General features: G+C 37.7%; 1 protein-coding gene across 25 annotated transcripts in view; it reads left to right on the top strand.

Moving 5' to 3' along the window:
* AOPEP (aminopeptidase O (putative)) overlaps nucleotides 1-17,267 on the top strand; it is a 333,589-nt gene that overhangs the window by 27,689 nt on the left and 288,633 nt on the right. For 24 of the 25 annotated variants that reach the window (XR_005656715.1, XR_005656716.1, XR_005656717.1 and 21 more), the window contains exon 2: nucleotides 6,628-7,555. The exons of the other annotated variant lie outside the window; for it this stretch is intronic. Coding sequence is in view for 10 of the 24 variants with exons in the window: in XM_039880464.1 (XP_039736398.1) it covers nucleotides 6,762-7,555 (794 nt within the window). In the remaining 14 variants the exon portion in view is untranslated. The remainder of the gene's footprint in view (nucleotides 1-6,627; nucleotides 7,556-17,267) is intronic. 25 annotated transcript variants of the gene reach the window in all.

Genomic DNA, 17,267 nt, shown 5'->3' with positions numbered 1-17,267 from the left:
TATAAATATGGGTTTACTTCTGGACTCTCTTCTGTTCCACTGGCCCATATGTCTGTTTTCCTGCCAATACCATGCCATTTTGATTACTGTCGCTTTGTAGTATAATTTGAAGTCGGGCAGAGTGATGCCTCCGGCCTCATTCTTTTTTCTCAAGATGGCTTTGGCAATTCGGGGTCTTTTGTGCTTCCATACAGATCTGGTGATTTTTTTGTTCTATTTCTTTAAAAAATGCCAATGGGATTTTGATGGGGATTGCATTAAATCTGTACAATGCTTTAGGTAATAAGGTCTTTTTAACTATATTGATTCTTCCAATCCAAGAACACGGAATATCTTTCCATTTCTTTGTGTCTTCTTTGATTTCTTTTAATAGGGTCTTACAATTTTTATTATATAGGTCCTTCACTTGTTTCGTTAGATTTATTCCTAGGTATTTTATTCTTCAACTGCAAAAGGAATTATTTTTTCCACCTCTTTTTCTGACCCTTCATTATTAGAGTACGGGAACACTATGGATTTTTGAACGTTGATTTTGTATCCAGAGACTTTACTGCATTTGCTTATTGTCTCTAGTAGTGTTCTTGTGGAGTCTTTAGGGTTTTCTATAGAGAGAATCATGTCATCCGCAAATAGTGACAGTTTGACTTCTTTGTTTCCTATTTGGATGCCTTTTATATCTTTCTCTTGTCTGATTGCACTTGCTAGGACCTCCAATGTTATATTGAATAAGAGTGGTGATAGTGGACAGCCTTGCCTTGTTTCTGATCTTAGAGGGAAGGTTTTTAGTTTTTCACCATTAAGTATAATGTTGGCTGAGGGCTTGTCGTATATGGCCTTTATTGTAATAATGAAAAATTTTTAAAAATTTAAATATTTATCAGTAAGGAAATTATTAAAGAGTTTGCTTACCTTGGTTCGGTCATCAATTCGAATGGAGACTGCAGCCAAGATATAAAAGAAGGCTGAGACTCAGAAGGGCAGCAATAGAATGAGTAAAGATTAAGAAGAAAGATATATCATTAGAGACCAAAGCTAAGATCTTCCACACGCTTGTATTCCCAATTACTATGTACAGATGTGAAAGTTGGGGAGTGAAGACGGCTGATAGGAAAAATAATAAATTCATTCGAAATATGGTGTTGGAAGAGAGCCCTGGACTGCTAGAAAGATGAACAAGTGGGTCCTAGAGCAAATCAATCCTCAAACATCACTGGAGGCAAAAATGACAAAACTGAAGTTATCCTACCTCAGGCACACATGAGAAGGTAGCATTCTTTGGAAAAGAAAATAATGCGGGGAAAAATAGAATGCAGAAGGAAAAGAAGACCAAATATGAGCTAGATTGACTCCATAAAATAAATTATAGGCGTAAGTCTACAGGAGCTGAGCAGGATTGTTGAGGACAAGACACTATAGATATGACTCATTTATTCATAGGGTCACCAGGAGTCAGAGTCTACTCAACAGCATTTAACACACACGAGGAAATACATAGATAAATTGTAGAATATTCATATAGGGATACTAAATGGCAGTTAAAAGAAACAAGCTAGGTCTATGTGCATCTACATGATTATATTTCAAAACCATTAAGTAAAAAAATAAGTTACAGAATATGTGTCAGTGTGTCATGTCTAAACAAAATACATTTGCATTTCTAAGATTCTAATTCTGAAATTAGTTTCTCAAATTTCACAGCAGTGAGCAGTGTTCCTATATGCATATGAGTGTCTGAGGAACTGTGCCCAGAAACAGTATACTTCAGCAATAAACTGGCTGTCATTAAGAGTGATTACCGTATCCTAAAGAATGAACAGTTTTAGAAGAGCAGAAAGCTGTCTTCCTCTGAACAAGTAATCTGTAGAATTAAATATTTTGTAACTACTCACAGTATGCTCAATACTATATAATGTGTGTATATGCAAAATTTTCTCCTCCTGAGTTGCTTTCAAGAAAAGAGATGTGACATAAAGAGGTACAGGTATACATCCTGAGAAGAAAAATTAAGAGGTGTTTGTAAGAAGATGTTTGTTAAGTAATAACTTTATACTAGAACCTTGCAAGATAGAATCTCTATTCTGTAAATAACTAGATGTTGAAATCACAGATGCCTTCAGATATCAATTCCATATATATATGTTGAGAACCTGCTATATATACAGGGTACTCTGCTTTAACATGGTCATGAACGCAAAGATGAATCAGGAGTCCCAAGTTGTTTATAGACCAGAAGAAGATGGCGGTAACTATAAAATGAGGCAGTTAAGGGCCCTGAGAGTGATACACACAGCTTTGTAGCTTGAAAGGAGAATGGAATTGTTTTCTTTGGAGGGATCCAGAATGGCTCTACAGAGGCTGTTTTACACATTTGTCAGTGTGTGCATTTCTGTTTGGGTGATTGAGAGTAGTAGGGCAGTTTTTCTCTGTGATATAGCTCTGTTTAGTATTTGATCCTTTTCCTATTCCCTGCCCCCCCTTAAGAAAAAATTGCTGTATATTAAACCTTTCGAAGCTTTTAATGGTGTTGCTGAGACAATCATTTAAGCATTTAAAATACCACATTTTAGAGGCATAGTGGTTAGCCACTGGAAACTAACCATTGGATTTGATAAAGGGGGGGGGGAATTTTATGTTATGGCTATGACAGAATGGAAAAATACTTTAGTGAGACGGGTCGGCATTTTAAATTGTAGCACAATAATAGCTAAAAGTGCTGAAGTCAACAGACTGCTTAGGATATGGTTATTATTTGCTGAGAAAGGCCTTTCAAGGTAGCCACCTACACATGTTTGCAACCTCACTGAGTTCAGTTCTTCCCTAAACCTGGTACTGTGACCCCTGATTGATGTTAGTGAGAGTTGTGGACTCACAGAAAAGGGAGATTGAGGTCATCAATGAATCCAAGGCAAGTACAAAGTCAGTGTAATGACAAACAGGTTATAATAGACTTACACATTACATATAACTTAGGTTGGAAACCATGCAGAGGTGATGGTGATCTTCTAATCTTCTGAAGCTGTCTTAAAAATTTTTATTTTTCCCCCAAAGCCGTTACAATATAAGTTGATTCTAGTTCACACAACTTAAAACAAAAAAGGTAGAATGGGGATACAAAGACAATCTTAAGAGGTGATATTTATATTTGATTTATGACTTGAACGATATGAAGGAAATGGCCATGAGCTGGAGGATGAGAATTCTAAGGAAGAGCATCAGCAAGTGGAAAAGCAGAAATGGATGACCTTGGGCAAATTAAATTGCTTTTCCTCTCTGGGCCTCATTGTCTTCATTTGTAAAACTAGAGAGTTGGACTAAGTGAGCCGCCCTAAGGAATTTTTCAGCTCCAAAGCTCAGTGAAATAAGGACTAATTAAAATGGGCAACAGGGCCAAAGTCAAATACAGTTTTTGTTTGTTGTTTTATTGAGATATAATTGACATAACATTGTATTAGTTTAAGATGTACAGCATAATGCTTTGATATTGTGTGTGTGTGTGTGTATCAATATTTGTTTTTAAAGATGACGGCCCTGGGGTAGCTGAAACATTGGGAAGATGATGGAGACATGGAAAGGGACAAAATGTTGGCAAGAGAAAAAATGTCAAATGAAACATGCTTCCAAATTAGTGGGACAGGATGGTGTTAAGGGGAACACTTCTTTCCCATTTCTGATGGTTTCATTTTCATTTTCTTAATTACCATAACATTCCTATTACTTTACTTCTACACTCAGGGAGGTAGAATGACTTATTCTGATAAATTTGGGAAGAAGAAACGGGGCATGCTCTGCTCAGTTCAGCTTCTCCCTTTTGTTTGTGGGTAGTAATCCTTACCACAGAGAGCTGTTCTCCTTACTTCTCCAGGCCCTAAGTCTTACCTGGGGAGTTCCTCTTCTGGGAGCTTTGACCTGAGCCAGCATTTGCCTGTGACCCTATGGGTAAATCTGTTGAATTTGAGCATTTGGTTTCTAGGTACCGCTAAACCAGGTTCTCCAGTTTAGTCTTCATTAGTAATAATGGTGATATTTTGGTTTTCTTCTGCCATACCCTTATCTTATTTCTCAGTATGTTTAGAATTTGAATGAGCAAGAAAAGTGCTGTTTATTTGACCCTCTCAAACCCTAAAAGCTGGGATTCAAGGGGAAGGGAACTAGCTTTAGCAAGAAGGGATATTGTTCTCTCTGAATCAGTCTGAATCAGGAAAAGGTAATAATTGTGAAGAACTAGAGATACTCGAGGTATGATGGAGCTTCAGAGATTCAAAATCAACTCAGTAAAGTAGAAGGCCAAATAGATGAGGATGATTCAGTAGGCATGGAATTGGAAAATGAAAAGAAAAGATTTAGCATTGCAACTATGGGGAATATACTCAAGAATCCACTGAAAAGGACCAAAGGATTGCCAGGTAGTGTGACAGACAAGATGATGTTAACAGGCTTGAATGAATAGAGTTGTAAGGCAGCCTCATTCTCTGTCACTAGGGGCAAAAGTGGTGAAAACTGCTCTGTAGAATATATTTTATTCTTAAAATATATTAATTTTCACAAATAAATGAATAAATCCATTAGGAGTAGACAATGAATGGTTATATCAGTACTATTACAAATGCTAAACTATACTTCTTCCAATATAGTTTAGACATGTGCTTGCTTCGGCAGCCCATATACTAAAAATTGGAATGATACAGAGAGAGATATTTTAGACAGTCACTAAGTTAACCCTTATCTCAGTTGATTCAGATTTCCATGTGTGTGTGCACGCGTGCAGAGTTTTTATTTTTTTATTAAACAATTTTTTTTTTAAAGAGGCTAATCAACAAATACAGCATGGTAGCAGCCCCAAACACCAGCAGGATGAATTTTTAATGTCCATTGTTTCTCATTACATAGCTATAGTCAGTCACTTTATTGAAGGTTATTCTTTATGTGACAAATTCAATCCCTCTCATGCAGAAAAGAAAATATCCTGGCTTATTTCCTTTCCCCATTGACCTTTGTAGGACCAAAGGGAATACCACCTTCTCCATAAAGTAATTTCAAACTATTCTTTGCATCTCTGATTTCTCTCAATTCCTATTACTCTTAAAAGTCAAAGTGTACATTACCACATACAGTTTGGTAGGGAGAGGAAGAGTAGGGAGCAGGGAAGGATTTGGAGAGGTGTTTGAATTTGAACTGGGTGTTGAAGGAAAATAGAATTTGGCAGGTAGATATGGGAGGCAGGAGCCAGGAGCACTCCAGGTATAGCACATTGCTTAATCCAGAAAGCAAGGAGGTGTGGTGTCTTCAGGGAGCAGTCTGTTGAGCAGGCCCTTGGCTAGAGGACAAGGGACTGCTCCATGACTGGGAAAACAGATTATACAAGGCTGTAGGAAGCCAAATTTCTTTTTTAGGCCAGGTGAGATTTTGATGAGGGAATAGCCTGTGGAGAAGTAGAAAATGAAAATTCAATGGACTTGATTGCTGGAATGAGATTCTAGGAGGAAGGGAAGTAAGAGTCCAGTAGACATGCAGATAAAGTCAGAAGGGAAGCCTGGAAGAATTAAACAATAAAAAGGGAGGGCTCAATTTTACTTGAAAAGTCAAGCAAGTAATCTTTGTAGTTGATAAAAGAATACCTCCTAATATTTATAAATATAAAAATTGTTTTAAATTTATCTACTCTGCTAGAGTTTAGTTCTTTTTTATTTTTGGTAAAAGAACAATAAAAGAACAGCATATGCTGAAAGAAATTAGGTACACAACAGGAACTGAGATAATTTCAAATAATTTTTCTTTTAGCCGGATTGCTATTATAAAATAAGAATACATTTTGATTCAGAACTTTTATGAAGAACTTGAGCATTTTATTACAACATCTGTTTCTACATTTTAATTTCTTTCTTTTTTATAGGTATTTGCATACTTTTTTTTTCAAATGAGAAGACCTTTTTGTTTGCCACAAGAAGGCTATTATCCAGAATGTTAATGGGTTTTCAGCTATTAAGATGTAATGATATACCTTGAGTATTTAACTATAAATTTGAAAAATCTCCATGAACAATCTCAAAGGAATACTTAGAATGCACTCCTGGTAAATTGGCTCATTTTCCTGTAATTTACTGGAAGCACTGATATGAGAGTAGTCCTAATGTGAAAAGTACATTAATCCCTGGAGTTACATTGTATATATTAAATTATTACTCTCAAAGAATAAAACATATGAGAACGTTTAGCCTTCATTCACATTTGTTACTTAGACTCACAGTAGAGAAACAATCACTTATCTTTGATGCATAAAATTAGAAGTGATACATTTAATATCTTTTAAAACAGGAGGTACAGTGATGCTCAGTTATGCTTTTACATAACAATTGCTCTTTCCAAAACAGGGACTGTTCTAGTCAGGAGAACAATTCTTCTGGCTTTGTGGAGGCCCTTTTTATTTCTTTGGTAATTGAAATATTTTTAGAAACCCATAATGACGCTTTCTTTGATGTCAGTCACAAAGATTAGTCTGCCTTCTAGCCATGAGCTCCTAACACATTGGGAGATTATTTAAGAAAGTAGTCAATTGTAGGAGCAGCGGTTGCAGGAACATTTAGGGTCTTACTTGGAATTTTGTCTAATTGTGTTTTTCTTCTTTGCCAGGGGACCGAAAGTTGTGGAACCGTAATTTGTGACATCAGGTTTTTTTTGGTAAGCAGCCATTTATGATTCTGGATGATTAAGGCAGATAGGAAGCCCCTCCTGAGAGTTTAACAAAGCTCTCAACAACTTACACCATGAACATAAATCTGGACCCTTCTCGAGATGACCTGCCTCTCATGGCCAACACCAGCCACATACTTGTGAAGCACTATGTACTGGATTTAGATGTGAATTTTGAAAGTCAAATCATTGAAGGCACCATAGTGCTTTTCTTTGATTCTGGAAACAAATTCAGGAAAAAGAGTAGTTCCACGGAGGAAACCTGCCGACCAGAATCAAATGAAGCCTGCAAATTTAGGATGCTGGAACCATGCCATATTTCTGTGACAAATACAAGGACCTTCTCATCTAAAATGGGATACAATGATTTTGCAATCTGTGGTAAAGGTGAAAAAGATACTTCAGGTAAAGATGGTAACCATGACAACTGGAAACTGGCTTCTGAGATTTCTAGCTCAAAGTACTGCTGTGACACAGGGAATCATGGGAGTGAAGATTTTTTGCTAGTGTTGGACTGCTGTGATTTATCTGTATTAAAGGTTGAGGAGGTGGATGTTGCTGCTGTGCCAGGTATTGAAAAATTTACAAGGTCTCCCAAGCTCACAGTTGTTTCTGAGCTCAGGAATCAGATTGTACGTGAACTTGTGACTCTGCCTGCAGATCGTTGGAGGGAGCAGTTAGACTGTTATGCTCGCTGCAGCCAGGCTCCTGGCTGTGGGGAACTCCTGTTTGACACTGACACTTGGAGCTTACAGATCAGGAAGACAGGGGCTCAGACAGCTCCTGACTTTCCTCACGCCATAAGGATACTGTACAGAACCAAACCCCAGGGGCGATCAGTTACATGGACCTCAGACCAGAGTGGCAGGTAGGTTATCGGGCACTCTGCAGCCCCCTGCCTGTTGATCTTACACACTGGGAGATGAGTCTTTGCAGGACTGCTCTCGAACAGAGGACCAACTCTGCAAAGCTGCTCCTCTTTATTCTGTGGCATTACCCATCCAGCCTCAAATTCTTAGACTCACAGTAAAGCAGGTAAATTCCCAGGCATGCTCAATTCTTAATAGAATTACTTCCCTTAAGTCAGGATAAAAAGATTACTGTGTTAAGCCCTGCATTTCTGAGTTAGGAGATTGAAAGGCAGACTGTATGATTAAATATCGACCTAGCTCTAGGTTAAGATCTCTGCTGGTGACGTCCAGTGCTGTAGATGGGAGTGATATGTATCTCTCAGTGGATACTTTCTCAAAGTTTCTTCACATTTCCACCAAGGGAGTAGACTGCTGCCAAGCTGAATTGGTGTGAAGCCTGGCAAAGTGCTTCCAAGTAAAGCCAGCTCTGCTTTGTGACTTTCTTATTGTACCTGTCTTTTGGCAGCTATGTCTCCCTGGACTTTGTCAGTTGTAATATAATGTGAACCCCCAAAGTCTTCAAAAGATCTGTTTCTGAGGAGTGCGACAGTTCTGCTGATAGTGCACGCTTATTCTTTGGCCATGATTCTCAGTATTGATACGAGGGAGACTCCTGGTTTTTAGTGTGGGGAGAGGGAACTGATGAGGCATCGATTTCTAGGGGATGTATTTGGGCAGCCACTTGTTGTTTTCTTCTTGCCTCTTTTCCAACAGTTGTTCAGATTTTTTTAGAATTTGATAATTTTTAAATCAAACTTTATTGGTTCCTCATTTTTGTACCTATTTCTTTGTGCTAATGTGCTGCAAATCAATATGGTAATTATTGCAGAGCTTGGCTGGAAGAACATTGATCTCTGTGACCTTATTTTGAGCGCCTTCTTTCGTAGCATTGGACTCTCTTAATGGAGGCAGTGGTCTCAGTAAACTGCTTACATATCCCCCTAACCCACCCCTCAGAAAACCTTTAGGTTTTTTTTAAGCATCATTTTGACTTTGACCTTATCCCATTCCTCTCTTCTAATCTTACCTCCCGCTCTGGTCTCCTGCCCAGCTTGGAAAGAGTTCACTTCCTGCCTTATTTCTGCTAGAGTCTGAGGCAGCCTTTGGGAAATTGCAGGGTTGGTACAAACTTACATCTGTACAAAAACATAATGATTTATTTATTGAATAACTTATTGGATATTCTTGAGAGACCATGAGGGGAAAGAAACAAGTGATCTTATTGTATCTTCAGAACTTTTTGAAATTATTAAAGATGGGTTTTCAATATTTAAGAATATAACTGTCTCTGAATACTTAACTAGGAAATTGTAGTTTTTATATTTTCAGATATTTCATATTTGAATTAAATAATGGGGAAGAAGAAACTATTGACGGTATTTGGAAGAAATACTCATTCATGGCCCCAAACATGGCTTTCTTCTCAGTGCTTACTACAAAGAAAGAGAGTAAACTTGTGAATTAACATTACATGTAAAGTGTTGAGTAGGAATGAGTCATGGATAAATTCTGGTTTCCATAAAGAAACCAAAGAGGTCTTTGGCACAATTTGCTCCTGCAAAGGCTGACTTGGTGAATTTATTCTTGATGTCTCTTTTTCTGATAATTCAATAAAATGCATGATCACAGCAGGAGATTAAACTGTATCCTTGGAAGTTTGTTATTATGTTGGTAAAGAAATGGCATTTATATAATCTTACAAGGATAATTAACATTTGCTTTTTTTTTTTTAAATCCTTACGAGTTTTTTCTCCCCCTTTTGGGGGGGATGGTTATTACAGTCAAAATAATCTTTTGTGAATGGCCACCAAATCTCTGTAAATTCTCCCACGTTCTTAAAAATAAGTCAAGGTATATACTGGTAACTGTTTGGATACTTTAAGGACTTTAAAATGCCCAAGGATCCCAGGTTGCTAGACAGAAATCATTTTTTTAGTGGTATGAGCGAGTAGTAATCAGGGTTATAATGCTTTATGAATGTAACTGGGAAAATATAAAATTTACAATTATGTGAAAAATGGGTAGAGCTTATTTCTTCCAATTAAAACTAAATAGTTATTACATTTTTATCCTTGAATGGCAGAATACTATCAATATACCTAGCATAAATTCTTAGTCTCCTAAATGAGAAACTTCTCATTTTCAAAGAGGCAAATTGAATGAAGTTACTAGAAGATTCTAGAAAAATCCATGTCTAATTGTGAAAGAGAGCTACATTTCTTTGATTTTTACCATGTCCTTTACTGTATGTGAAGATTTCAATACATTTAAAAAATAAATAAATTATGTTAGCTTTCTTGTTTGTTTGTTTTGTCTGTATTGAAGTATAATAGACAATTTGTTGCTTGTATTTACATTGTACAGTTCAATGAGTTTTATTTTTCGCTTACAGTTGGCATACAATAATATACCAGTTTCAGTTGTATATAGCATAGTGACCAGAGATCCACATAACTCGCAAAGTGATCATCTCACTTAATCTAGTACCCCCACTTCCCCCTTACAAATTTATTATATTACTAACCATCTTCCTCTTGCTACACTCTACATCTCCATGTCTATACTGCAACTGTTCGTATCTCTTAATACCTTTGTCTTTTTTTTTGCCTTCCCGCCTAATCCCACTCCCATCCAATAGCCCTCAAAATATCCTCTGTTTTGTTTAATTCCACTTTTGTTGTTGTTGTTGTTTATTTTGTTCTTTAGAGTCCATGTATATGTGAAATCACGCGAAATTTGTCTTTTTCTATCTGACGCATTTCATTCAGTGCAATACCCTCTAGGTCCATCAAGGCAGTATCTTTTTCCATCCCTTTCCTTTTAGTCTGTGTGTATCTTTCAATCTCAAGTGAGTCTCTTGTAGGTAGCACATGTAGGGGTCTTGTTTTCTTATCCATTCAGCTACCCTGTCCTTTTGTTGGAGCGCTTTTTTTTTCCATTTGAAGTACTCGTTGATAGATATGTAGTTATTACCATTTTTTATTCATGATTTTGATGCATGGTTTTTCTTCTTAAAGAAGTCCTTGCAACATTTCCTGTAATAGCAGCTTTGTGGTGTCGAATTCCTTTAGCTTATTTTTGTCTGGGAAGCTCTTTATCTATCCTTCGATTCTAAATGATAGCTTCGCTAGATATAGTATTCTTGGTTGTAGATCCTGGGTTTTCATCACATTGAATATTTTGTGCCAAGCTCTTCTGTCCTGCATAGTTTCTTTTGAGAAATCAGCTGCCAGTCTTCTAGGTGCTCCCTTATAGGTAACTAACTGCTACTTTTAAGATTCTCACTTTGTCTTTAACCTTTAGCATTTTTATTATGATGTGTCTTAGTGTGGGCCTCTTTGGGTTTCTAGTTTTTGGGATTCTCTGAGCTTCCCACAGTTTTATGTCTATTTCCTTCACCAGGTGAGGGAAATTTTCCATCATTATTTCTTCAAATATATATTCAACTTCTTGTTCTCCCTCTTCAGGTACCCCCACAAAATGGATATTTTTACCTTTAATAGTGTCCCATAGGCTCCTTAAGTTATGATTATAGTCTTGGCTTCTTTTTGCTTGCCATTCTGATTGGGTGTCCTTGGCTTTCCCATCCTCTATATAGGTCATTTGATCCTCTTTTTTATTCACTTTATTTATTCCATTTAATGTATTCTTCATCTTAGATAATGTGTTCTTCATTTCTGACTGGTTCCCTTTTATAATTTCCATTTTCATTTTTATGTGTGTGTGTGTTTTCTTATCTTTGTTAAAGTTCTCACTGAATTTATCTACACTTCCCAAAAGTTCATTGAGCATGTTTATAACCAGTGTTTTGAACTCTGCATCTGTTAGATTACTTGACTCCATTATTTCTGGATATCTGTTCTGTTCTCTCATATTCTTTGTCTTCCCATTTTGGCTGCCTTTCTGAGTCTGTTTCTATGTACTAAGCAAAGCTCCCAAGTCTCTTGGTCTTACTAGTGCAGCTTTGTGTAGTAGGTGTTCAGTGGCACAGTCCTGAGAGGGGTTCAGCTGCAGGCCAAATTTAGCCAAAGCCTGTGCCCCTCCAGGGCCACCTATTAAGATTCAGCAAACAATCCACAGAAGCTGGGCTTATAGTTGCCTCAAAAGGCCACACCAGAAACTGAGGCCATTTGCCTCCAGTGTGAGTTTAGGTGCTTCTCAGTAAGGAGCACCTGATTTGCGGAGGATACACCTGGATGTGGCTTGAGTGGGGCTGCGAGTTGGGGGACGCTGAGTTTCGGGGAATCCTCTGGGTGGAACGACCTCTGTTATCCAGTTGGATGACTTTCCGCTATGTCGGCGCTGAGTCGCACACTGGGAAGGGGGAACAATGGATACTGCCGGCACTTCTGTACACAGCGAGTCTTGCCTCGGCCCTCACTTGGTCAACTCACTGTCTCCCTGTAAGTCCCTGATGCCCCCTGCACAGCCAAACTGGCACTGGTGCTCAGAGTGAGCAGGTCTGTCACTGCAAAAGTCCGCTCGCGGACACGGCCCCTTTAAGAGGCGTCTGCAGCTGCCGCAGCCTCCATCCCACTCAGCTGCTGAGGACTAGGCAGCCTCACCTCCTCACTCCATCCCAGCTTCTGCTGTTGCAGGGTGATTTCTTAATTCTCTCCTTAGTTGTATGGCTTATTCATCTAGATCCCAGGCGATGTTCCTTGCTGTTTGCTCCTTGTTTCTGTTACAACTTTGATTTGGTCGCCAGAGAGATGAACAGAGCCTCTATCATCTAGGCCATTTTTTTCCCCTCTGTTAGCTTTCAACAAATTTCTATTTTAAGCAGATATTAGAAACTTAAGAAAATTTCTATATTGATTCCTTTCCTTTTGAGTTCCATCAGTGGCTTCTCCTCTTTCTACCCGTAATCCTACACCTTTTCAAGAATAAAACTTATTTCATTTAACTATATAAAAATATTTAGGAGGTCAGGGGAATCCAGGACGGAATGCAAAATGTGACAAAACAATCTAGCTATATTAAAATATATGAAACAACCTTACGAAGGGGTAGGGGAAAAAGGTGCAGACCGAAATCACTTCGGAAACTCATGGAATCTATAAGGAAAAAGAATTATACATAATATCATAGTTTGATAAAGTTGTTCCCCATAGACATACAAGTTAACAATTTTGGTATCACTATACATGTGTACTAGAATTGAACAATTAAGTAAATGGATGGCAGATGGTGGGAGCCAGCTTTCTCACTGTTAAAGTGTGAGGTTAGAATGATCTATGTGAAAATGGATTAGAATTGGAGACATCACTATGAACTCATATTTAGCTTAATATAGATATGGATGGCTGCACATAGAAACAATTATAGATATGGTATTTCCAAAGGTAGCATATAAACATATATTTCCTTACTTAGCTAAGAGGGTTAAAAAGCAATGAGCATATCCTAGATCCTGGATCTTGGTTTCTAATACCATTCTCCAATAAAAGAACCGGGGCTTCTTGAAGAAATAGCTAGGACTGGGGCAGGAACTATACAAAATGAGCCTGGAGCATCTTGAAGTACCAGAAAATAAGTGCTCAAATGACAGTAACAACCTGCAATTGTGAATGTAGGTCAAAGGTCCAGAGAATCATCTGGAAAAGAATTCCTAATGGCCAAAGCTGAACAACAAAACAAAGAAAATAGTGTTAGATGATAACTAACAGTATAAAATAAATATCTGAGTTCATACTGATATAAATAAGTGACTGACTAAATAAGCAAATAGAGGAGAATGAACAAATCCATGGTGCAAAAAAAGTCCAAGTTATGCAGATACTCCGTCCTCAGTGAGGTGGATCATAACTCCTTACTCCTTAAGTGTGTACTACACACAGTGACTTCCTTCCAAAGAGGACAGTATGGAAAGGGGGAAAAAATGTAACTTTACATTGGAGAATACTGATGAACAGGACCTCAGTGAAGAGATCAAGGTTAATGTGATGAGTCATATTCTTAGTATGTACCCTTGGTGTGATGTGGTGAGAATGGCATCTTTGCGATCTTCCCCAAATCCATCACCCCAGTCTAACCAGGAGAAAAACAGATAGATCCCAGTTGAGGGACATTCAGTAAAATACCTCACTGGTACTCAAAACTCTCAAGGTCAACAGAAAAACAGTCTGAAACTGTCATAGTCGAGAGAAGCCTAAGGAGATAGGATGATTAAAAGTAATGTAGTATCCTGAAACAGAAAAAGGAAATTAAAGAAAAATGAAGGAAATCTGAATAAAATTTTAACTTTAGCTAATAATAACACATCAATATTAGTTCATCGGTTGTGACAAATGTAATATACTAACGTAAGATCTTAATAATAGGGAAAACTGGGCGTGGATATATGGGAACTCTGTATTATCTTTCCGCTTAAAAAAATTTAAAATTGTTCTAAAATAAAGAGTTTATTTAAAGAATAAATTTCAAATTTGTACAGAAGTCACCATCTTTCTACTTACAAAATTTCCCTTTTGTAAGGGCTGTCCTCCCATTTTTACTAAGTGGCAATGTTCTCTGGAGAAGAACTGAAAATATATTTGAAGCTATAAAAGCATATTCCTTCCAATAATTGTCAGTAATTTCTTCTTTCCCATTATTATTCTAGTTCTAAAATAAAATATCTGAAAGTATAAAAGCTACATTTTCCTACCTTGGTTCAGGCATTGTGGGGTTGTGGCAGCTCTTGAACTGAAGTGCTCTTTCTTGCCTCTATCATTCAGTGTCTGGATTTTAGGTGACATTAAAAAACAATTGATGAAGTAAACACACATAGTAATCTAATACAACATGGTTCTTGGAAACAATGTTACTTTGTGTGGTGTGTGAATATTTGTACCCTTTAAAAGTATTCTGAAGAGAATATTTGAGAATAGAGACAGGGTCAAGAATGTGTAAAGGTGCTCTTGCTAAACTAGAAAGAAGGGGACTTGATATCTTTTTGATTTTTAGACTCTTAATATACCTAAGGAAAAAACTTTCAAAAATGGAAATCTTTATTAAAAGTTTATGTACTTTCTGCATTTTCCCTCATTTTTTCCGTGCCACTGAATAAATTGTTAGTTAAAACTAAAGCATTGTCTCTGTTAACCCATTTCCTTTTCCCTTAGGATCATTATAATAGTTGTGAAACCAGCCAAGTTGTCTAGGGTAGCCATACCCAACCTTTTAGGCACCGGGGACCGGTGCTCGTATGATAATATAATGCCTGATGATCTGAGATGGAGCTGAGGCAGTGATGCTAGCGCTGGGGAAGCGGCTGCAAATACAGATGAAGCTTCGCTCACTTGCCTGCCGCTCACCTCCTGCTGTGTGGTCCAGTTCCTAGCAGGCCACGGACTGGTACCCCTAGGGTTGGGGGCCCCTGGTTGTAGGGGATCTGGGCTTAAACTGATGACATCACTGAACATGAGTTAAATGGAGGGGAAATTCAGTTAAATATAGCAAATTTATTTTAAAAACTATAACTATTTGGATGATTGTTAAAGATAAGGAAACTGACTAGGAAAACACATTATAATTAAAAGTAGTATAAAATTTTAAATTTCCTAAATCACTATGATGTTTCTGTGTTTTAGATAAGACCAGGATAAAGTTGGAAAAATACTAAAGAGAATGATTTTTTTTTTCTATTATATTTATTGCTCAGCTATTGGACCAAGAAAGATGTAGACTTTTGAAGTATTTTTAGTTTGATATCAAAACCAGATGTTAAAACATGTTTTTCAACCCTCCTAAAATGGTTTCATTGTTTTATATCTCACTATAAAGGAGTGTTTGAAAAGTAATGAGCAGAAGATCTTTCAGAAGAGATTTTAGGTCTAAAAGGAACATTTCTACAATTAACACCTCCCCCTCCCACCCTTATTTCTTTATCTGCTTCAAGGAACAAATACAAAATTCGTGAGAACTGAAGTGGAAATACACACTGATTCTATAAGATTATTATATAACTGCAAAGGAGAAATTGATCATTCCAAACTTGAAAATGTTTGGAAGAGTTCTTTTACTTTTGTCTCTTTCTCTCCTTGCTGCATCTTCTAGATCTACCTCTATTTCCCAGAATCCCATTTGAGTCATGGTAGAAAAGACAATGTTGGACTGTCTTAAACAAGTAACTAAAATGACCAATCAAATAAGAAACAAGAATAACTAAGCATCAACAGAAAATAACAAAACACAACGAACAGTAACCAAAAGCATGATGTATTGAAAAGAACTTGGAAGGTGAAAGCCAGGAGACCTGAGTACTCGTCAGAGCTGTGTTGCCAACTAGCTATGTGATTTCAGATAAGTCATTTTACATCTTTGGAGCTTAATTTTCTCGTTTATAAAACGAGAATATCCCATCTGAGGATCTCCAAATGTTTTCCACATAAAAAATTCTGTTTTCACAAGGGACTTTTATATGAGAAACATTGTCTTTGCTTTTGTAAGCAGCTTGCCTATTTTGCATCCAAAATACCTCTGGTGAAAAGTGGTGAATTTCTGACTCAAAGCCATCTTCATTCAATCCAGTCTATTTTGACTCTACAGAAAATCTGAGTCAGGGCAGCACCATTCTTTGACCTGCCATATGTTCAGTATGATTGATGAATCCTGGTTTTAGTAATTGTGCCATGAAGTAGAATGATAATAAGGAAAGGAGGGGGTGTGTGTGTGTGTGTTATTGTGTGTGTGATGATGATGTGTGTGTGTAGGGGAGAGAATGAGTCATAGTTGATACTTCCTGTTTTAGTAGTCTGGCTCTTGGTTTTTGTGGCACAAGAAAGCGAGATTGCTCACCTGCAATGGAGACTGTAACTTTGGCTTAATGAAAACAGGGAGTCATAAAAAAGATCAGGTGCAGGAAGGAGAACAGATGGAGAGAAATTGGTGGGGACCTGAGGACTTTGTGACCCTAGGAAACCTATAAAAATGTGACCCATTAAACCGTCACATCTGTGGTTCTCTGGCCTCCAGTGACCAGATTGGTGCCTCAGTGTGGGAAAACATTCCACCAAGCCACACCCATGGCAACTGTGGACTCATCACTTCCTCCTACCCGCTTCTGTAGCAGCCTGCCCTCTCCCCAGTTGTTGAATGGTGATAACTAAGTTTCTGAAAAAGTGATTTTATGGAAAATTATGGAACTTAAAACATATTTTAAACTAAAAGTCATCTTCTTTTTACCCCAACTGCAAAACAATAAATGCATATAGTAGTCAACTGAAGAGAAAGAAAACATGGTTTGAATCAATTCCTTATAAGTTTTCCTTTGTAGATGGCTCTTCCTTAAGAGGGCAAGCAAGCACATCAGAGTTAGTTGACCACTTACCTTGGAAGGCATTGGTCTCAGTCTGTTCAGGCTACTATAACAAAATGCACAGACTGGGTAGCTTATAAACAACAAAGTTATTTCTCAGAGTTCTGGAGGCTGGCAGTCTGAGATCAGGGTGCCAGCATGGTTGGGTTCTGGAGAAGGCCCTCATCTGGGTTGCAGACTGCTGACTTTTGTCTGTGTCCCCACATGATAAAAGAGGCTGGAGAGCTCGGTCAGGCCTCTTCTATATAGGCTCTAATCTTATTCTGCCCTCATAACCTAAGTACCTTCCAAAGGCCCCACCTGCTAATACCATCAGATTGGGCATTAGGATTTCAACATAAGAGTTTTGGGGGAACACTTTCAGATCA

Source organism: Pteropus medius, unplaced genomic scaffold, assembly GCF_902729225.1.
Source record: "Pteropus medius unplaced genomic scaffold, Ma_sr-lr_union100, whole genome shotgun sequence".
Lineage (NCBI taxonomy): Eukaryota > Metazoa > Chordata > Mammalia > Chiroptera > Pteropodidae > Pteropus > Pteropus medius.
This window is presented reverse-complemented; position numbering and strand designations above follow the sequence as displayed.